General features: G+C 33.5%; 1 protein-coding gene and 1 pseudogene across 1 annotated transcript; both read right to left on the bottom strand.

Moving 5' to 3' along the window:
* Window positions 1-9,008: 9,008 nt before the first annotated feature.
* LOC114383876 lies at window positions 9,009-13,646 on the bottom strand (annotated as a pseudogene).
* An 8,037-nt stretch (window positions 13,647-21,683) lies between these two features.
* Window positions 21,684-22,411, bottom strand: LOC114383169 (terminal uridylyltransferase 7-like). Its single transcript, XM_028342778.1, has 2 exons — window positions 22,058-22,411; window positions 21,684-21,950 (listed from the first exon to the last, which is right to left on the bottom strand). Exons 1-2 carry the CDS (start codon window positions 22,395-22,397, stop codon window positions 21,916-21,918), a joined length of 375 nt encoding a protein of 124 aa, XP_028198579.1. The 5' UTR covers window positions 22,398-22,411; the 3' UTR covers window positions 21,684-21,915.
* Window positions 22,412-24,287: the final 1,876 nt, after the last annotated feature.

The following is a 24,287-nucleotide window of genomic DNA, read 5'->3' as shown; positions in this document are numbered from 1 at the left end:
TATACGGATTATATAATTTGTATGAACCATACAGATTAAGTAATTCGTATGATTTATACAGATTTAAAAAAAATAAAAAGAAATATTAAAATTTTAATTTTTTAAAAATTATAAATATGTTATTATTTATTGTTTTAAATAAAAATTATTTGTTTATATGTTTATTTGAAATATAATCTGTATGTAGATTGATAATTAATTTGTAATACTTTTTTATATTTTTAAAATGGTAAGACTTGTAAGATAATTTATAGTTGTAATTTATGAATAATTTATTTGAGTTTATGTGGTCTAATATTGATTGTTTTGTGTAGTAATAATTTGATGGATTAGAATTAAGTTGAATAAAATAATTTATTTGACCACATATGATGCGGTTATAATTTTTTATGTATTATATGGTTATGAATGGTAAGTATAAAAAGTTGATGTTATTGATTTTTAATATATAGGGTTATCAATGTTAATGTTTATAAAATGGTATGTAATAAAAAAATTACGTAGGATTTTGTGTGATAGTATATGTATGGTACGGTTAGCTGTTGGTTGTTTGTGATGTTGAAAATTTTGAATGTGTTGTTAAGATGGACGAAGATTAGTGGATGTATGACAACATAATGTCTGAAAAAATTTATATGAATGATGAAAATGAAGACGAAGTTGGTGTGAATGAAGAAGAACATGTTGATTGTTCTGAGGCGTTTAATACTTATCATGTAATAATGTGATTTATTATTATTAAATTGATAAAATGAATGTTCATTTGAAAACTAAAATTGTGTGGTTTGCATTGTAGGTGTTTGCTACCCGAGATGATGTTTTGCAATGGACTTGATCAGTTGCTTATGAAATTGGATTTATGACGGTGATTATGAGGTCAAACACAAACACTGGTATGAGAGGAAGAACTTCATTTGTGTTAATTGGTTGTGAAAGAAGTAGTTAGTATAGGTCTAGGAAGAAAGATTTTGTTAGAAGAGATAATGACAGTAGGAAATGTGGGTGTCCCTTTAAGTTTCGTGGAAACCAGTGGTTGGAGGACAAGGTTGGATGGTGAAGTTAATGTGTGGGAGTCACAATCATGAATTGGTCAATCATTAGTTGGTCGATTGACTAAGGATGAGAAAATAATTATTGCTAATATGAAAAAATCAATGATGAAACTAAGAAACATTCTGCTAACGTTGAAGGAACATAATGTCAATAGTTGTACAACAATCAAACAAATATACAATGCAAGAAGTGCATATCGTTCTTCCATAAGAGGCAGTGATACTGAAATGCAACATCTAATGAAGTTTCTTGAACTGGATCAATATATTCATTGACATAGATTAAAGGATGAAGATGTTGTACGTGATATCTCCGGGTGTCACCCTGATGCAGTGAAGTTATGTAATGCATGTAATTTGGTGTTTTTGATAGATAGTACCTATAAAACAAATAGGTACAGACTCCCGTTACTTGACTTTGTTGGTGTGATACCAACGGGGATGACATTCTCTGTTGGTTTGGCATATTTGGAGGGAGAATGTGTAAATAATGTGGTATGAGCTCTAGAACGGTTTCGATATCTTTTTCTAAGACGTGATGTCCTCCTTAAAGTTATTGTGACCGACAAAGACCTAACATTGATGAATGTAGTGAAAAATGTATTCCCCGAGTGTACTAACTTGTTGTGTAGGTTTCACAACGACAAGAATGTCAAGGCAAAATGTAAATCCCTAATTGGTCAAACAAATGCATGAGAGTATGTCATGGATGCTTGGGAGACTTTGGTTAATTGTCGTTTCGAGCATCAGTTTGATGATTGCCTTAAGAAGTTTGAAATTACTTGTTCATCATGGTCAATGTTTGTTGACTATGTTAACAAAACATGGATAATTACCCACAGGGAAAAATTTGTTAAAGTCTGGACAAATAAAGTGATGCACTTAGGAAACACAACAACAAACAGGTATGAAAATGTCAATTTTTTTTATTAGGGTTGATGAATTCATAGTGTTGGACAAGTGGCATCAATAACTTAAGAGGGGGAGTGAATTAAGTCTTACAAAATGTCTCACTAACAAACTTTTAACCCTCTTTTAAATGATAGGCTCAGAATGCAGAAGAAGAAACAACAATCAATTTAATAATGTTCTTTAAACATGCAAGACAAAATTGATTGTAATAACATAAATGAGATAAGGAAAGAAAGAAATGTAAATTCAATTTATACTGGTTTGGCCACTTCCCATGCCTATGTCCAGTCCTCAAGCAACCCACTTGAGATTTTCCAATATCTCTGTAAATTTTTTACATACTTTAAACACACCTTGGGATCCCTCACCCTTGTGTTCAAATATTCTCCAAGAGACAACCTGTCTCTTGATTACAATTCTCACAATCCAAGAAACAATCAGTCTCTTGATTACAACTAACTTTCTGCGATGAACAGAAAGATTTCTCTCCTTTAGAGTGGATGATACAAATTGAAGTTCCTAGAAGAATTTTTCTCTTTTAGAGATGACAATACAATTTGAAGTTCTTGGATGAATTCTTAATAGATTTGCAAGTGTTTGTCCAAGAGTTGTTGAGAGAGCATTTGACAATTAATTTATCTTAGAATATTTCTCTCTGGATTTTCGATGTCAGACACACATATATATAGGCCATTTGTGCGTTTTCAAAATGGTTTGAAGAGATGTGTCTTTTCAAAAAAAATTTTGAAATTCTTCACTGGTAATCGATTACACAGTTATATTTTGAAGGATCATGTCTTTTCAAAGTGTTTTTCAAGAGTTCTGTTGTTGGTAAACGATTACACATCAATGGTAATCGATTACAACTTTTAAATTCAAATTTCAAAACCCTTCTAAAAGCTTCTTTTCAAAATTGTCTTCTGGTAATCGATTACACTACCTGGTAATCGACTACCAGAGCCTTGGATGTCTTGGAAACACTTTGTTTTGAGGCAAAAACTTGATCTTGAATTAATCTTGAACCAATGCTTGTTTTAATAAGCAACCTTGTATTAATCTTGAAGCAATGCTTAACCTTTGAATGTTTGTTAAAGTAATCTTGAAAGCAACCTTACTTGATTATTCTTTTGCATCATCAAAATCATGTATTCATACATTCACACATAGATTTTAATTATTGTATTTGTTTATTGGGATTTGTGTATTTGAAATGTAGGGTTGAATCTGCTCATTTGGCTTTAAAAAGACTATTACATAATAGCCTTGGAGAGTAATGTAGTGTTTAGGAAGCCATGAACAACATGATCATGCTACAACACACTGAAATTAAGGCATCCTTTGAGACAAGTACACATGTGTTTGAACATGTTTTTAAAGTTACCTTATATAGGAGGCTACTTGGCATGATTTAAAGGTATGCTTTAAATCAGATTGCTGCTGAGTATGGGCGTGTACATTATGCTGACAAAAATCCTTTTCGTTGTGGATGTGTAATGAGAATTACTCACGGTTTTCCATGTGCATGTGAGTTATACATATATTTTATTGGTACCATCCCACTTGAGACAATCCATATGTTTTGGCAGATGCTAAGTTTTTCAGACCAAAGGTTATCTGAGTCCCAAGTCACCATAACCAAAGAGATTAAAACCATATCCAAGCGATTTGAGGAGCTTGATGTTTGTGACAAAGTAACTCTAAAGAGTCAACTCCGGAAAATTTCCTACCTGATCTAAATTGTATGTGTCCTCCTCCAGAAAAGGTTAACACCAAAGGTGCATAGAAGAAACCGATGACCAAACACCAAAGATCAACAAAGCGTGATCTGTCATATTGGTAGTATGTTGATGCTTTACATTCTATGCAAAATAGTAATTCTTCAGTCAAACGTAGTGCATCATCTTCTGACCTGGCCATTCCAATACGGACCATGCCGATATTAGATCAATTTCATCCGTTCATTCACGATTCCATTGAAAACATTATGGATGTGAAAACTGGTGGTAACTGTGGATATCATGCAATTGTTGCATTATTAAGTATGAGTGAAGATTCATGGTCATTGGTGCCTAGCCGTTTGCTTAAAGAACTTGGAAAATGGTTTGATGAGTATATCAACCTCTTTGGTGGCATAGACAAATTTGAGGAATTAAAGAGATCCCTACTTGTTGATGGATTATCCATGGTATGTAATTTATGTTTTGTTTACTTTTTTAAAATTTAGTTTAAATAAATATCACCCGTATTCCTGGTTCATGTAGGTTACTATGGATAAGTGGATGGATATAACTAACATGGGATATGTCATTTGATCAAGGTATAATGTAATCCTTGTATTGTTGTCTCTGCAACAAAGCATGACATTTTTTCCTCTTATAATATGTATTGGTCACGTCTTTGGCAATCATTTTGTTCAGGTACATTCATCGTAATGATATTTTGAAATTAATCAAAATAGTTGTGTTATCATAACTTGAAATTTTTTGTGCATATGTAATAGGTTTATTTAAGAGATCGTTGTCCATTACCGGCTCTAGCTTTGTTATGGTCTAGGAATTGTCATCCTGAGGCAAAGTAGTGGCCAACTCTATGTATTAGTAGAATGCATCAGTACAGAAATTTGATGATGTTGAAAAGAGACTATGTTGATTTAAGTGAATAGTGAACATTTACACATTGATGGCATTGTAATGTACTACATTAATATATAATTGTTTCACTGCATATTCACGTAATTATGTGTTATACATTACATTAAAGTTAACTATTTAGGGTTTAGTGTTACATGGTTGTTAGAGTAAACTGTGATGTCAATACTAGGATTTAGTGATATGCTTTAGGGTTAAATAATTTTTCTTTCTTTCTTAACAATAACATTAATAGTAGCATTAAGAAAGTTCAATAAAGTTCGGTAAAACAAAAATGTTGTCAAATACAATAAAATTATAAACATAGTCTAAAAATTTTCCTAAAGAATTGAAAATGTCTTCAAGCGTGATCCGTGTGCCGCCTTCGTCGTGACCTGACATAAACATTGCGCTCTACAGTGACACCCCTAGTGATCCTTAAGCAGTCTTGCATCGTATGCTTCTTTGCCTTCGTCGTGACCTGACATAAACATCGTATGCTTCTTTGCCTTCAGTCACTATCCTTAGGTTGAGCAAATGCTCCAACCTTTGTGCAATTGCTTGACAAGCCTCACACTGACAACAATGGATAAAGTATTACCATATTGCATAATTAAATTCAATGAAATTAAAAAAAAAACATGAATATATATGTTACCGCTGCATGTCTAGGCTGCTCCACATCAGAAGGTGCATGTGTAGGTGCTTCCTCCATAGATGATGCTGCCACTGGGAACTCAAGCATATATGGTTCCACATATGTCTCATCTTGCATGCAGGTGAATGTTTGGGCGGATCCCTGGACTGGGTCTGTGTCATGAATGGATGCAAAATCATGTAGAACCAGTGGATGTAGTTCGGTGCACATTGTCCAGGCACAACACAAATCTACCCCACTGGTGCAAGGTACTCAGAGAAATGCATCAATCTGTTGTCAATATCTTCGAACGATAATCTTGATCCCAAAGAGTGTGGAGGAATGGTCTGAGCATACCTAAATTTTTGCACCACCCTCTTTGGTCGGTGTATCACGACAATAGGACCCCATCGGATATGTCCAGAAAAACATGAAATGAGGTCGAACTGCACGGTGGTCACCGTAAGGCATCTAGCAAACATCAACAATCGTCAGTTGATCTAGACACTTTCGATATGTCGATGCTGGTAATGACTTCGTAGAAGTCTAGCGGCAAGCACATGGTGACCTTTCATCATAGTCTGGGTCCGTAAAAGTGTCAACAATAGATGGAAAAGACTCATAAATCCAACACTACACAGATTTGATCAGAAGAAAACAAATTTCAAATGAACATATTAAAAACAATTAAATAACAATCATTGACCATAATTACTTGTAATAGTGTGATATATCCAGCAAGTTGTTGGTCGCCGCTCTTACAAGCATCATTCAAATTATTGTACATATGCACTAGGGCGACAACTCCTCATGCGTAGCTTCCACTCTGACTGAGGCTTGGAAGGCGTCTAAGAACACCACATGCACATGTGTTGCACTCTTGTTAGCAAAAAGAGTGTAACCTAACAAATGTAGCAAATAAGCTCGAGCGGCTACAATCCAATGTTTGGCCTCACATTTACTATCATAAATCTCTCGTAGACACGATAAGCGTATGTATGTCCCATGATATTGTACTGTCTCAGCTCTAGCTTCATCTTTAGAGACTTTAAGTAACTCGACTAACACAACACCGCTTTGTCGAAATGAAGAGTCTCGAAGCTGTGGAATGCACCTATGATGGGAAGATGAAGCAAAGAGGCTACATCATCGAGGGTGATGGTGACCTCTCCTACTGGAAGATGGAAATTGCTCGTCTCCTTATGCCACCTCTTGACAAAAGTCGATATAAGTCCCCAATCGCCAGTGTCCAATGAACATGCGATCAAAAGAGTTAATCTTGTGACAACGACTAGTCCTTCAATTTTAGCAGCAAACCTCCCAAATTTCTGAACCTTCTTTCCATGGGAGGATAACTTCAATTCAGGACGTTACTAAAAAAATTAAAATAATTTTAACAATAATAATAAATACTTATGAAATATAATTTATTAAAAACTATAAATACCTCTCCATTCCAAACAATGACTGCTACATGATCAGTATAGGCAGTCAACATTGATAGGTCACGCGGCTCGCTTGGAAAACCCTCGGCATCATCAATAACTTCTTCAACATGTTGGAATACCTCTTTAGCTGCATCACCCACGTGAGGAGCATGCTTAACAACAGCTGCAACTTCCCGTTGCCTACGTGCGGATGCTGTGGGCTTTCACCGCTGGGAAACATCATCTGAATCACGATTATCCTCTCTCCTCAAGGCTCTTCCTATAACTTTGCCTAAGATACGACCTAAATTTTTAGTTCTAACCATAATATGCAAATTTCCACATACATAATATTTTTTGTCAAAATTCAAACAATACTTAAATCAATTATAATACAATCATTCCTAAATAAAAAATTTATTTTATAGTTAAAATAAAAACAAATTCATTATATTTAGAATTAAAATAAACAACTATTTAATAACATAATTCAAAATAAACTATTTTTTATTTATCTAATAAACAATAACTATTTACAAATAAATAATAAAATAATATATTTATATTTCATACACATAAAATATTTATAAAAAGTAAAAAATTAGTATATTTACAATTAAAATTAATAACTATTTTATAACATAACAAAATATAAACTATTTTTATTTAAAACACAAACAATACCTATTTTTTTAAAAAAAATTAACAAATAAACTAACTATTTAAAAACATAATTTTTAAAACAAAATTAAAATTTTATATTTATAATTACAAATAAACTAACTATTTAAAAAAATAATTCAAAATAAACTATTTATTATTTCAAAAAATAACAATAACTATTTACAAAATAAATATTTATATTTCATAAAAAACATATTAAAAAAAAAACAAAATAACATTTTTTATATAAAAAAACTTTTTCTATTAAAAACTAAATTTTATTTTTTTAATAATTAAAAAATTAACATATGGATCCGTATGAGTTATACGGATCATATATCTCATACGGATCATATGATCCGTATGAATCCAGAAACAGCCCAACCACCAGTAGCAGTCATTAACGAAGAGCACGAAGCTCACCTCGGCGGCAAAAGCGGCAAAGATCAGTGGAGACATCCTTAATGCTGACAACAGAAGCACTCAACGGTGACGACACAGAGGAAACCAAGGAAGATAAAGCAAGAAGTAGAAGGCATAGTGTGAGGGAAGAGGAGACGACGGCGTACGAAAATGGCACATGAACAGTATCGCGCAACGATAGGGTTTTTAAACTACAAGTGAAGGGCATTTTTATCACTTCACTTAAATTGTTGGGTGCATCAACAATAATACTGGATGCACCTAGCAACACCCTAAAGTTTGTCGGCAAAGAGTTGGTGCCAGAATTATTTTTATACTTGTTGCCATAATTAATTTGATGGAATAGCAATGAAAAGGTTTGCATTAATTAATATTTATTATTGTCTTATTAAAGTAAAACCCCTTTTTCTTATTATTTTTTCCCTCTGCCCGCACTAGGGCACTAAAATTATTTGTTTATTTTATAAGATTTTAATATTCTTTGATAAGTGTTGTTAAAGAGGTGTAAGGTATAGATAAAAAAGTTTTATCTTTTACGCTTTATTTCCTGATCAGTCAGCAATAGAAAAATGGAACTCTTCAAGTAATGTACCAACTACCAAGACACTGTTAACAATTTTCTACTTGAGTTGGTTTTTTGATGTCACATCAAAGAAAAGTTATCATCTAATAGTATTTGAAAACCATGTTTGGGCACACCACCACCCTTGTATCCAAGTATTAATTTACCTAGTGGGTGTTTGGTTGGGTGTTCAGCCCACTTCATGGGCGTTAATTTAAAGCTAAAAATATTAGCTTTTACCTTATTTTTCAAATTTGGACATGGATTTGTTACAAAATATGGACCATTGACTTCGAACAAAACATGTTATTAGATTAATTGTGTTTGATTTTCATTTTCAAAAATTGCTATTAGTTTTTAAAATTAAAAAAATAATCATTTTTGTCCTTACATGTATAATTTGTTGACAAATGCGTATCTGAAAAATAAAAATGTAAAATTTAGTTTCAAAAGTGTAAAAAGTGTAACAAATATATTCGATCATTAACTTTCATTTGTCACCATTAATAAAATAGCCTATATGACACAAATGGACGAATTTGTCATTGAAATAATTGTCAACGTTAACTTCTTTTCGTTACTATTAATATTTTTTTGACTTGAATAAAAAAAAGAAGACAAACGAATAATTATGTTCTCTCAGTTATGGGAAAGGGTTGTGCAAACAGTTGTATGAATGGTTGTAAGACATCTATTTTCAAAGCATTAATAAAACACAATGCTATATCCAATCAGATGCGAAATGGAAGATGGTATTAAAGCAAGTGGCAAAGGCACATCATTAAAAAAGGGTGTGTTCCTTGGTAGAAGCTCCTGGTAGTCCTCTGGCCCAATTAATCCCTTGTTTCACCCCGCCCGAGATGCCTTGCATGCAGAACTTGCTTGGAAGTGACTGGTAGCCTAATGAACTGATACTCTTCTAAAGCTGATTCAAGCTTTTCTGCTACCCATTTCTCTATGCATTTGCCTAGCACTGCTGCATCCAATATAGACATGTTTGTGTTTCTAAAGCAGTGAGGAGTTGTAGGGTGAGCTACATCCCCTACCAATACCACATTCACCTAAAAGACCTTTTCTAAGAGTATGTTTGAATGAGAAAATTTAAAATTCTAAGAAACTTTAAATTATAAAAATTTTAAATATTTCAATTAAAATTTTTTTATTTTCAAAATTTTGTGTTTGAATAAAAAAAATTGTGAGGTGTAAGAAAATGAATGTAAAGAGAAGAATATTGATGCAACATGATATGGAGAGTCACAAGGGAACCGAGATACAACGTTGTACATCATCATACCCGACCACAACATTCAATTAACATGTAAGGCATGGCCCAGACCCTCTGCATCAGCGAGCACCTCCACTGCGTGATAGGCAGCGACGACTGTTCTCCTGATCGGCGGGTGCAATTCTATGTATTCTCCTACATCCGCACCCGATCGATGCTCTGCGAGCTCAAACATTTTCTTGAAGAGGATCATTGATGTGAGGGAAGAGTCGCAAGTTCGAGAACGAGATTTTAGGAACTTTCAGGTGGAAGAGAGGATGAAGGTTATAAAGGAAATACACGAACATTTTGGAAGATTCTTCTATCAAGAAGAGAATTCCAATTTCTCACATTTTAAAAGGAAATTAAAATTCCACATTTTTAGTTTAAAATTATGTTTTAAAATTCCAAAAATTTAAATTCTTCATTAAAAAATATCCAAACAATGAATTTTATATTAAATAAATTTAAATTCTCTAATAAATTACTTTCCTTAGTTAAAATTCTCTATCCAAACGCATTCTAAGGGATCACTATCACATATGAAATTTAAGAAAAGGTCACTTGTTTCCTTTATGACCCTTACCAACTCAGGAATCCAAACTTTTTCTGCTTCTTGGTGCATCTTCTGGATCACGTCACTATTTACTTTCATTGTCACTGATGTTCCCTTAAAAGTGAAGACTTTCGCCCCCAAGTGTTAAAATACAATTAACACAAGCCGATGTGGTAACAAATGGATGCATGAATACACACTAGATTTGAGATCAAAGTAGAGACTATGCTAGAAAGTTTATAGACCTTATTAGGAGTATGTTTTGAGGAGAAAAATGACAGAAAAATTCATTTCAGGATTATTATAAATCAAGGGTATCTCGTAAGTATAGGATGAGAGGAAAAAAGTTACCTTAACTTTAGGCTCTGGCTTCTTGTTTTGAAGCTCATACAACACAGTATGTGTGCTAGAGGCCAAGTCAAAGTACAAGCATTTTTCTAGATCAGGGTATACCTTTATGATGCCAGTGATGGTTTTTGAATTCTCAACATTTGAAAACTCAAGAACCCCTCTCCATGCACAACAGCCTGAATATCTGTTCAGATAAAAGGATAAAGAAAAGTAGATGTAAGCTCTATTTTGAAATACAAACAACAACAAAAGCATTATCCCACCAGGTGAGATTATCATTTTAAAATACAAATCTGAGTTTAAAATCAGGGAGATATTTTTAGTGGATGGAAGAGAGACAGCCATCTGCTGCAACAAGCAAATCCCCTACTATCCCTACAACCTTGTTAGTTTCTAGTACTTTGGCCTTTACTATGACTGGATCCTTATCATCAGGGTATACCTTTCTGATGCCAGTGATGGTTTTTGAATTCTCAACATTTGAAAACTCAAGAACCCCTCTCCATGCACAACAGCCTGAATATCTGTTCAGATAAAAGGATAAAGAAAAGTAGATGTAAGCTCTATTTTGAAATACAAACAACAACAAAAGCATTATCCCACCAGGTGAGATTATCATTTTAAAATACAAATCTGAGTTTAAAATCAGGGAGATATTTTTAGTGGATGGAAGAGAGACAACCATCTGCTGCAACAAGCAAATCCCCTACTATCCCTACAACCTTGTTAGTTTCTAGTACTTTGGCCTTTACTATGACTGGACCCTTATCATCAGGGTATACCTTTCTGATGCCAGTGATGGTTTTTGAATTCTCAACATTTGAAAACTCAAGAACCCCTCTCCATGCACAACAGCCTGAATATCTGTTCAGATAAAAGGATAAAGAAAAGTAGATGTAAGCTCTATTTTGAAATACAAACAACAACAAAAGCATTATCCCACCAGGTGAGATTATCATTTTAAAATACAAACCTGAGTTTAAAATCAGGGAGATATTTTTAGTGGATGGAAGAGAGACAACCATCTGCTGCAACAAGCAAATCCCCTACTATCCCTACAACCTTGTTAGTTTCTAGTACTTTGGCCTTTACTATGACTGGACCCTTATCATCAGCAAAATGGAAAGAGAGAAAAAGATGACCCCACAAAAATACATTTGATGGCAATGCATTGTACAGAAGGCCATGAAGATCAACCCAATGTGCTGCTATGAAGTAAAAACTCTCATCTTTGGTCAATGTGAAGGTGACCTTCTTCTCACTATTAGTTGCATGGTTCTGCTCAGGTGAAAAAACGTAAGACTTTTTTTTATGAGAAAGACTATAGTTTCTCATAGGATTTCTACTTCAACCACACATCAAGATAATCAAAAGGGTTCTTTTTATTGGTTTTATCCTTTGGAATTCCAAACCTAAGTGTTAACTAACTACCGCTCATTCAAATAAACACATACAACGATGACGATGACGATGGCAACAACAAAAACAACAAAAGTTTTATCCCACTAGTTGAAATCAGATACATGAATCACATGACACCATTAATCTCAATTAGACATCAAATTTAAAAAAATTCAAAGAAAGGCATAATCAAAGTTAAATGTGATCAATCTCCTGTCTCTTGGTCTCTTAAATGTTCATATATGGACTACAATATTCACTTTGGATCATCCACAAATCATTATCAGAATTCAAAGAAACTAGTTGAATTAATTAACATTTAGCAAGGGAGTGCTAGCAACACAATGTCTATCTCAATCCTTCTAAAACACTCTTTACAGTTGGTTAAAATCTATTGAAAACTAGAGATATAAGATGGGTTGGATGGTTAAGGGAGAAGGAAGATGGAAAAGGTCACGGGTTTGATCTCCTCTGCTAAAAAAACTAACATTCCAGCAAACTAACATTTGTCAATGAAAAACAAAGATTTTATTAAAAACTACAAAATCGTGACAAAATGTAGGTGCCACAAAATTTTGGAATTTCTAATAAATTTCAACCAATAGGGGAATGTGTGTGAGAAGGTGTTCCTGGCATTTCTCCAAAGCAAGGTAGTCTCTCATATCTAAGAAACACAAGCCAATCACTCATAATTAAAGCATAACAGGGATACCACACACTGGCATAAGAAATGAACAAAAGAATAGCCTCCATAGAGACAGTGAGACAACTTGAAATAAGAAAAACATACAAAAATTAAGAATAACCAGAAAACTAAGAATATATATCGACAAGTATTAATACAAATGATGAAACCAAAAAGGGTGGCACCTGGTCAATGGTGAGTGGTAAAGTGGTGTTGTGAAGGAGTTGTTCTTGTTGTGGGTGTGGTGGAAGCCAATAGTGAATGATTTGTTGGGACAAAGAGTTGAGACCAAGACCAGCACCAGTGGGTGTAACATCCCATTTTTCGTAAATTAATTTAAAAAGGATTGTTATTTATAAATAAATAGAGTTTTAGAAAAATGATGAGGTTTTTATAATTAAATAAATAAGGAGAAATAAATTTATTAATTAGAATAATGGTTTGAGAAAAAATAAAAATGGTATTTTTTTTATTCATTTGATAGGGAAGAAAATAAAATTTCTTGTTATAAAATAATAAAAATAAATAAATAGAGTAAAAAATAACCTTAACTATAAATAGAGACGTGTTAGATCAGTTTTCACACTGATTGTGCCTTCTCTTCCTCTCAATTTCGTTTTCCCTTCTCCTCCAAAAACCCTATCTTTTTCCCACATACCACCACACCTATCTTAGAAAAACGATGATCTCGAACTCATTCACCATTGGATCGTCGTGAACTTTGAGCACTAGGTTTGAAACTCATTTCTGAACCTTCTCACCGTTGGAAATTACGAAATCATATCGGAGCTGAGAGAAAAACCCTTTTTATTGAAACTTTTTCTTTCTCACAGAAACTCAAAACTGTCTCAGTAAAACTACGATCCCGGACTCGTTAACCGTTGAATTGTCGTGAAAGTTTGATATGTGGTTCACGATTCTATTCCGCAAACCTTCACCTTATGAAATAATATTCGTGGAGAGAGAACTAAATCTCACGAAGGCAGTACAAAATGGAGGCTTCAATCCCTTCTCCTTCTCTCTAACGTTTGGGAACCCTAATAGAGCAATCGGAGGAGGAGCTCTAGAGAGCACTAGAAACGCCATAATTGATAATGGAGAACACTTGAGCGACTACATCGACGTAAGGGATGAGTTATTCACAATTGGGGATTAGTGAGAACATGTGTAGGAATCCTTAGAGTATCAATTGGAATGGGTTTTGGGGTGTTTCCGCAATTTTTTATTTTATCCTTATAATTATAACTGTGAATTATATATGTTTGATGAACCAATTGATGTCCCAATGAGAAATTACTATGAAATTGATGTATTCTTGTGTTGAGTGTGAACCCTTAAAAAAATTGAGTTCTTTTTATTAACGTGAATTATATTCTAAATAATATTATTCAATGACTTATTTTATACGAATTATTATATTGTTCTAATTTTTCTACGACGATGATCAACATGTTATGTGTATATATTTATTGTAATGCTAAAATAATAAATTAAAGAATGCTGTAAGGTTAATGCCTAGTGGTAATTTCTTTTGATGTAATATTAAATTAATTGTTATAAAAACTCTCTTGATTAAAAATAATGTAGCTTGATTTGCTATATATATATATATATATATATATATATATATATATATATATATATATATATATATGTTTTTGTCATGCAAATATGAGTATTGTGTGATGTGTATATGAGTTATGAGGTGTAATAAATTATTATAATGACATTATAATATTATTATGGAGATCGAGTAGTACAAAGTGGAATGTGTCAATTTGTGAGATACATGTAAACATGAGATACTTGATTGTGACATTATGAGATGTTAAATTGTGAACATGATATTTGGTTGTGAATAAGTGTGTGTGTTTAACACTTATGTGATAATAATTATGTTGTGAGCTGTGAATTATACAATAACTCGACCAGTGTTGATATTGAGAAAATGTTTATGCGCAGTGTTAAGAGAAAGTGTAGGTTTCCTATTTAGGAACCAATGTTAAATTGTAGCGCAATGTGTTGAACATGTTTAAAACATGAGTGTGAGGTCGTGAGTATTGTATAATTCATGAGCAGTGTCTATGAATGAAATATGTGATGAATTATGGAATAACATGTTGCTTTGAGATTATAGTATTGTTATTGAGATTGAGTATAAGTTCAAAGTTGAACATGTGTTAATTTGTGAGATACGTGTAAACATGTGATGATGGATTCTGACATTATGAGATGTGAAATTGTGAATGAGTTTTGGTTGTAAATAAGTGTGTGGTTAACACTTGATGTGACATTACTTGTGTTGTAAGCTGTGAATTGTACAATAACCCAACTAGTGTTATCTTGAGAAAAGTGTTGATGCGTAATGCTACAGAAAAAGTGTAGGTTTCCTATTTAGGAACCAGTGTTAAAGAGAAAATATAGGTTTCCTATTTAGGAACCAGTGTTAAATTGTAGTGCAATTGTGTTAAACGTGTTTAAACACACGAGTGTGAGGTTGTGGGTATTATATAATTCATGAGCTGCATGCAAAAATTATTTTAGGGGTTGGACCTCAATCAGGAGGGAGAGACATTCTCGCAAAAGAGCGTGACCCTGACTGGTCTCCCTATGATTTTATTTAGTAAGAGTGACCTGACATATCCATTGTGTGGTGTGCCTTGTTATGTACTCCTAAGAACGCTCTAACCAACTAAGTTAATGAGTCAATTACATTATAAAATAAATAATGTTACTATACATAACACTACAATTTCTAATGTATATTTAATGCACTTGTAAATTTAAATAATAAATTTTGTGACAACTAATTTTGATATAAATCATACGAATTATTTAATTTGTATATTTTTTTATAAATAAAAAATATTTACTATTACAAAATTTAATATATATTAAATTTTTTAATAGTAAAAAAATTTAATACACAAATGAGTAGTTTAACATATTAATAATTACAAAAAATAAAACTTTAAGAAATTAAAAAAAAAAACAAAAAACCAATATGGATGAACTTCATCCGTATGCTTTATACAGATGAACTTCATCCGTATTGGCTTTTTGTTTTTTTTATTCCTTAAATTTTTTTTTTAAATTACTAATATGTTAAATTACTCATTTGTGCATTAAATTTTTTTACTATTACAAAATTTAATATATATTAAATTTTGTAATAGTAAATATTTTTTATTTATAAAAAAATACAGATTAAATAATTCGTATGATTTATATCAAAATTAATTGTCACAAAATTTATCATTTAAATTTACATGTGCATTAAATATATATTAGAAATTTTAGTGTTATGTATAATAACATTATTTATTTTATAATATAATTGGCTCATTAGCTTAGTTAGTTAGAGTGTTGTGCTAATAACCTGAAAGTTATATGTTCGATTCTTGCTTGGGATATTAATTTTAAATTAATTTGTCACATATATTTTTCAAAAAAAATAAAAAAAAAAACTTTTACAGATGAACTACAAAGGACAAAATTGGAAAAAAAAATATGAAAATGCTGGGTGCGCCTAGCAACACCCAAACTTGATTAGGAGAAGCCCAGATACGATGCCTCAATTAGTCCGATCCAATGAAAAAATTATCATTGAAATGATAAATTAATTTTTTTTTGCCAGTTTTAAACATCCAGAGATGTAAAAATGAGATGGGTGAGTCAAACTAACAAATATATTTATTTAAAAAAAAACATATACATATATTTTTTACAAAAATTGTTCGTGTGATGTAAATAAGGATGAAAATAAATCAAACAGTTCAACAGACCAATGGATAAGAACTCAATGTTTTTTAATTTAGCATGTTGCATTCTTTAAGTTTACTTGAGTTATTGACGTGGTTAGGCATACTAATAAATCATCTAATTCAATGCAAATGGTAAAACTTGAAAATTTAAATAATTAAAAATAAAAACAGATATGAAATTTTTTTATTGGATTTGACTCCTCTAGACTGCATTTTAAAAGATAAAATATACCTACAATCGTTGATTACAAAATCAATTGCCGAAAATTGAGATTAAATCAAATTCATACTTAACAAAATCTAAAACTAATTATAATATGATTTTTATGTTTTGTATTATTTTTTTAATGAAAATGTGTAGAAGAGGTGAAATAAAATATATTCACGAGTTTAATAATCATACACAAATAATATAAAATAATTTTACGGCTAATTTAACATTATTATTAATATGACAATAATTATTATAAAAATCAATAAATTAATACATAATCTATTTTATCTATATTTATTACCCTCTAACAAAGTACTAGTATAACATATCTGATCCAAATGGTTTAAAATCGAATCTTTTTGAAGTTCATTGAGACATCAATCCATGGCATGCTGCAGTTTGAACAGAGTAAAAAAATACAAAAAAAAAAACAAAGAATGATGGAGTAATGAGATTTTGAGAACTCATACATTGGCAAAATATGCATATTCATGATTAATCATACATACATTCATACAAGACACAATCTCCTTTGTAAAAGGCCATATATTTAGATGAGTACATACATATTTATAAGATCTTGTTGATTGTTCAAAACTAAACAAAAGCAGTACATTAAGTGCTTAAGAAGTTAATGGTTCTAAATTGTGGTCCCCAACGGTAACTAATTAATTGTGGTGTGATTTTCAATCACACGAAATGCCACAATGCATCTCACTATTAAAAAAAAGTTATTTTTATGACATACATTTTAAGGCAGTTTCCAGAAATCATTTTAGATTGTCTCTCAGTGACATTTTTGTAAATAACAGCAACATAATTACGATGGTCTTTGAGGACTGTCTTTGTAGGCATTATGCAATGGCATTTTGGTAATTTGACGACTTATTTCTACTATGGGTGTGATTAGAAAACCGTTTCATTTTTTAAAAAATAAAAAAGGTTTTTTGATTAGGGTTCGCATTCTGCGCGACGCCGCAAAGCTCAAAATCAACGGTCACTCCTCTCTCTTTTTCTCTCCACACTCACTGCTCTGCTTGCTTCTCTTCCCTTCCCATTCCCAATCCCAATTCACTCTTCTATTGCTCCCCTCCATGCTCCGCCGCACTTTCACCTCTCCACCGCTCGTCCGCCGAGCACCACCTCCGCTCACTCCTCCGACCTCCGTACCGCCCTCCGCCTCCTCCTCTCCCACCTCCTCCTCCTCCTCTCGTCTCGTCGGCCTCCTCTCCAATCGCCACATCCTCACCGGCGCCATGGCAAAAATGATCGCAAAGCAGCGCGGTGTCCCCAACGACGACGCCGTTTTGGAGGAAACCACGATTGCGCTCAGCGCGGTGCTAACGAACGTCGTGGAGGGGCACGATAACGAATGGCGCGCCCTCGGAATCGCGGTTTTCGACCACATATTATCTTGAATCAACCATAGTTGTTCCCCCAACTGTAAAAATATACATACACTGATCTAAACATGCAAATAAATTTAAATAGCATATTTAGATCAAACAGCGGAAATTAAAAGGAATTACAAGCGTACCTCCAGCCATTGCAAATCGAACGGGAAGCGGCTCACACACGAACCTGAAAGACAGTTTTGTTCTTCCAGACCCTTACTCACTCTAAATAGATGGTGTATTTTTTTTTTTCTGAATAGAGAAGTGGGTTTGGTGATACAAAACTGAGAGCACCCCATCCTATTTATAGAGTCTGTCCATCACAGAGCTCTCTCAACTTGTTATCAGAACGTGAGATAGGAAGTTATCAGACGTGAGATAAGAAGTTATCAGTACATGAGATGATGGGTACGTGATTTGTTACTGAAGGTGGTTGCAAATATATTTTGCAAAGATATGGGATGAATGTGGATGGAAAATGGACCAGATTCAGAAGTAACAAATTTTCCAAAATAATAAAATATAAAGAAATGTGCAACGTGCACATAACGTGGGCCTCTAACATTCTCCCACTTGGTCCATTTAACTCAACATCAACCATAACAAGAAACATAATATATGAGTCATGGCGATAGGTCCTCTGATGATGAGTAGTATCTTCCATGTACCACAATATATCAAGTCTCTCAACACTAGCTCTCAACTTAATGAATAAACCATATGTTTATTCTATATCTAAACCGAATGATTTTTCTCGAAATAAATAAATATGTGCACAAAACGATATGAGAAAATATCTAACTGAATAAGAGTTTCATTGAAAATAACAAATGTACGTACAATGAAATTACATCATGGAACCAAGTCCCATTCGTACTACATGATCCTTAAAATTCTTTGGTGGCATGCCTTTAGTTAAAGGATCAGCAATCATTAACTCAGTGTTGACGTGTTCAATGACCACTTTCTTTTCTTTAACACGTTCTCTTATGGCTAAGTACTTGATGTCGATGTGCTTACTTCGACTTCCACTTTTGTTGTTTTTAGCCATAAACACTGCAGCAAAGTTGTCACAATACAACTTTAATGGCCTAGAAATAGAGTCCACAACTCTAAGGCCAGATATGAAACTCTTCAACCATACACCATGCGAGGTAGCCTCAAAACAAGAAACGAACTCAGCCTCCATAGTGGAAGTAGCAGTCAAGGTTTGTTTGGCACTTCTCCAAGATACAGCTCCACTGGCTAACATAAAAATATAACCAGATGTTGATCTTCGTGAATCAACGCAACCAGCAAAGTCTGAGTCGGAGTAGCCAATCACTTCCAGACAATCAGTTTGTCTGTACATGAGCATGTAATCTTTTGTTCCTTGAAGATATCTCATCACTTTCTTTGCAGCTTTCCAGTGGTCAATACCTGGATTACTTTGATATCTTCCCAAAACTCCAACAGCGAATGCAATATCAGGTCTAGTGCAAACCTGAGCATACATAAGGCTTCCGACTGCTGAAGCATATGGAATATTTTTCATGTGTTCCCGCTCAAAATCATTTTTGGGGCATTGACTCAAAGCAAGTTTGTCACCCTTCACAATGGGAGCTACACTTGGTGAACAATCTTTCATATTAAATCTCTCTAAAACTTTGTTGATATAGGTTTCTTGAGACAAGCCTAAAATGCCTCGAGATCTTTCTCTATGGATCTTTATGCCTATGACATAAGATGCCTCTCCCATATCCTTCATATCAAAGTTCTTTGAGAGAAATTGTTTCACCTCATATAGCATACCCTTATCATTAGTCGCAAGCAGAATGTCATCTACGTATAATACAAGGAAACAAATCTTACTCCCACTGACCTTCTGGTATATACAGTGATCCATGACATTCTCTTCAAAGCTAAATGAAGAAATGACCTCATGAAATTTTAAATACCATTGGCGGGAGGCTTGTTTCAATCCATAGATGGACTTATTAAGCTTGCAGACTAAGTGCTCACCAACACTAGATAAGAATCCCTCAGGTTGTTTCATGTAAACCTCTTCTTCTAGATCACCATTCAGGAACGCCGTTTTCACATCCATTTGATGCAGCTCAAGATCAAAATGAGCTACTAATGCCAGAATTATTCGAAGAGAGTCTTTTTTAGATACAGGGGAAAAGGTCTCTCTGTAATCGATTCCTTCTCTTTGAGTGAATCCTTTAGCAACAAGTCTTGCCTTATGTCTCTCAATGTTGCCTTCTGAGTCTTTCTTTGTTTTGAAGACCCATCTACATCCGATGACTTTTACACCAACAGGCAACTCAACGAGATCCCAAACTTGGTTAGATGCCATAGAATCCATCTCATCCCTCATAGCATTATACCACAAATTTGATTCCTTAGAACTCATGGCTTGTGAAAACGTCTCAGGATCATTTTCGGCTCCAATGTTGTAGTCTGATTCTTGTAGGTACACTACATAATCACTAGGAATTGCTGTCTTTTTTATTCTAGTAGATCTTCTTAATGTTGTTTGGTCATCTTGCTGAGGAACTTGTTCAACTGGTTCTTCACCAGTTTGTTCAATATCATCATGTTGTTCCTCACAAACAACTCGATCTACATGATCACTTTCAACAGCTTGTGGAACTTCAATCACTGGTTGTCTAACACCCATTTTAACTTGAGGGGTGGGAATGACTACCAACCTATTACTTGTCCCAGAAGGTTCAGCTTCACAGTGATCCCTTTCAGAAGAAATGTTCTGAAATTGATCACTCCCACTGATCAAGTCATTTTCAAGAAACTTTGCATTCCTTGATTCCACAATCCTAGTGTTGTGGGATGGACAATAGAACCTATACCCTTTAGACCTTTCAGCATATCCAATGAAATACCCAGTAATAGTCTTAGGGTCTAGTTTCTTCTCTTGTGGATTATAAATTCTTACTTCAGACGGGCATCCCCAAACGCGTATATGTCGCAAACTTGGTTTCCAACCCTTGAATAATTCAAAAGGTGTCTTTGAGACAGCCTTGGTTGGAACTCGGTTTAATATATACGCAGCCGTCTTAAGAGCATCAATCCACAAAAATTGAGGAAGCTTTACATTACTCCTCATGCTTCTCACCATGTCTAATAAGGTTCGATTTCTTCGTTCTGCCACACCATTCTGATCCGGAGAACCAGGCATAGTGTATTGGGCAACAATCCCATGTTCTTGAAGAAATTTCGCAAATGAACCTGGTGCTTGTCCATCCTCTGTGTATCTACCATAGTACTCCCCACCTCTATCTGATCTCACGATCTTAATTTGTTTTCCACATTGTTTCTCAACTTCAGCCTTAAAAACTTTAAAGGCATCTAAAGCTTCATTCTTAGAATGAAGTAAGTAGAGATACATATATCGTGAATAATCATCTATAAAGGTTATGAAGTATTTCGGACTATTTGCATCCATGTCTGGACAACATATGTCTGTATGTATGATTTCTAATAAATTAGAACTCCTCTTTGCACCCTTTTTAGACTTGTTAGTTTGCTTACCCTTAATGCAATCTACACAAGTCTCAAAATCAGCGAAATCCAAAGTACTAAGTACTCCTTCATTTACTAATCGCTTGATTCTTTCAATAGAGATATGTCCTAATCTCCGGTGCCACAACATAGAGGATTCTTCATTCACAATACATCGTTTTAACCCAACAGAAACGTGCATAGAAGTAGCGTCATTTTGCAATTCAATCGTATAAAGACCATCAACCAATTGACCACAACCAATAATTTCAGATTTATTTAGTAAATTAAAACCAAAGTCTGTAAAATTAAAATAAAATCCCAAAGGTGCAAGTTTAGAAACAGAAATTAAGTTTTTACAGAAACTAGGAACATAAAAAACTTTCTCCAAATGTAATTTAAAGCCACTACTTAAGACTAAGACGCACGTTCCAATGACCTCTACATGTGAGCTCATCCTACTCCCTGAGTAGATGCACTGCTCACTTCCCACTGGCTTCCTTAGGCTTTCCATACCCTGCAAGGTATTAGAAACATGGATTGTAGAACCAGAGTCAATCCACCATGTATTATGATTCACATTAATCATATTAGATTCATAAAAAACAAAGGCAAATGGTGTACCTTTCTTCTCAAACCAACTTTTAAATTTGGGGCAGTCCTTCTTCATGTGTCCTTTCTTTTTACAGAAGAAACACTTTGACTCCTTTTTAATTGTTGGTTGAGTCAGAATCTTTCCTTTATTGGTGCCTACAGACTTCTTCCTATCCTTTCCAGAATTAGAAGTAGTCAAATTTACCTTCTCACCCTCTTCCATTATCAATCTCTCCTCTTCTTGAACACACATGGTCATCAATTCATTAATAGACCATTTATCCTTATGTGTGTTGTAGGAGATTTTGAAGGGTGTATACTGTTGAGGTAGGGTGCACAAAATGAAATGTACCAGGAAGGATTCAGACATGGTAACTTCCAAGGTTTTCAATTGAGCCACTATGTCCCTTAAGCGCATGATATGTTCACGCACACCTCTCGTTCCAGTAAGCTTAATGGAAGAGAATTGCATAATGAGTGTGCTAGCAAGTGACTTCTCAGAGGTTGTAAACTGTTCATCAATGGCTTTCAACAGATCTCTGACCTTATCATACTGGTCAACTGAACCCCGGATACTAGCGGATATGTTGGTTTTTATGAACATAACGGAGAGACGATTAGATCTCTCCCACTTTTCATAAAGATCAACAGCATCAGGTTCGCTAGTTTCAGTAATAGCCGGTGGCTCATCCTTCCTTATAGCATAGTCAATATCCATCCAGCCCAAATGAAGGAGAACTCTTTCCTTCCAAACCTTATAATTATCACCTTTCAAAATGGGAAGGTCACAAGAAATATTCATAGATTGTGAAACTGCAAACAAACACACATGCTCATTAAGAAAATTTGAGACTAAACAAATGCCATGTTTTGCCAATGCAAATCATGTCTCAATATATGAATCTAGTGACACAAAACTTGCCTGTGGGCTAAAGTCCTACTCAATTAGATCCATCATGCAACTTTATGATAAAACTATTAAATCATGTTCTTTTCCTTAATTCCTGTGGGTAAATTAAGAAATATAATTTAATATTTTATCCTAATTAATCATACAAATATAACAAAATTCCTGTGGGTAGATTTCATCACATTACATATGATTAATCACAATTAATATTTCTAATGTGATTATAAATTTAGTATATAATTTTACTCAATTAAAGATGTTGTGGCTATTCTCTAATTTAATAAAATTATATTAATCACTTAACATTAAAAATAATCCTTGCATAAACATACTTAATAATGCAAATGTGCTCAATATTGAATCATAAAAAATTACATGTATACCAATTCAAAATAACATTGCACGTATATTCATTAAACATCTAATAAACTTTAAAGGATTAAATCCAATGCATACCAGTATTTAACATAATATTGCATGTTCAACATAACTTAAGAGACAAACAATTTTTAAACAGTTTGTGCATAAATGATTTATCCTTCAGAAGTTATAAATACACGTGAACTGCAGTTAATAAACAATTAAATTGCAGTAGCTTAGCGGCAAAGGGAGTCCTTTCATGCTTGTAGGGTGAGGGTTCGAAACCAGCATAAGGTGTTTTCGTTTCATTTATACTTCCTTTTAATTAATTAAAACGAAAACAAACAACAAAAGGCAACAACGAGATTCAAACCCAGAACAATGAGATAATACACATCACATCTACCACTAGACTAAGCCGTGCTTTGTTTAATATTGTTAATTTAAAATGTATATTAACAATTCCAACACAGTAAACAAAACCCACAAGACTTCGTCTTCAACCTCCAGCAGTGGTAAAAAAAAAAAAAAATATTATTACCTCAATTTCGAAAAACCCACACATTATATGCATTTTAGACACCCAAAAATACGTTTTAAATCATAGAAAAATTAGAAAACTCACATCATTCCTAATTTTGATGTTATTTTGAATTAAGGAGGCTTAAAACATAACACCCATATACTCAGAAAATAAACTCCACATAGGAACGACCCAATAAGCAAGACAGAGGTACAAATAGGCTCTGATACCAAATGTAAAAATATACATACACTGATCTAAACATGCAAATAAATTTAAATAGCATATTTAGATCAAACAGCGGAAATTAAAAGGAATTACAAGCGTACCTCCAGCCATTGCAAATCGAACGGGAAGCGGCTCACACACGAACCTGAAAGACAGTTTTGTTCTTCCAGACCCTTACTCACTCTAAATAGATGGTGTATTTTTTTTTTTCTGAATAGAGAAGTGGGTTTGGTGATACA

This window comes from Glycine soja, chromosome 14, assembly GCF_004193775.1.
Source record: "Glycine soja cultivar W05 chromosome 14, ASM419377v2, whole genome shotgun sequence".
Classification (NCBI taxonomy): Eukaryota; Viridiplantae; Streptophyta; class Magnoliopsida; order Fabales; family Fabaceae; genus Glycine; species Glycine soja.
The sequence above is the reverse complement of the archived record's forward strand: the minus strand, read 5'-3'. Positions and strand labels throughout refer to the sequence as shown.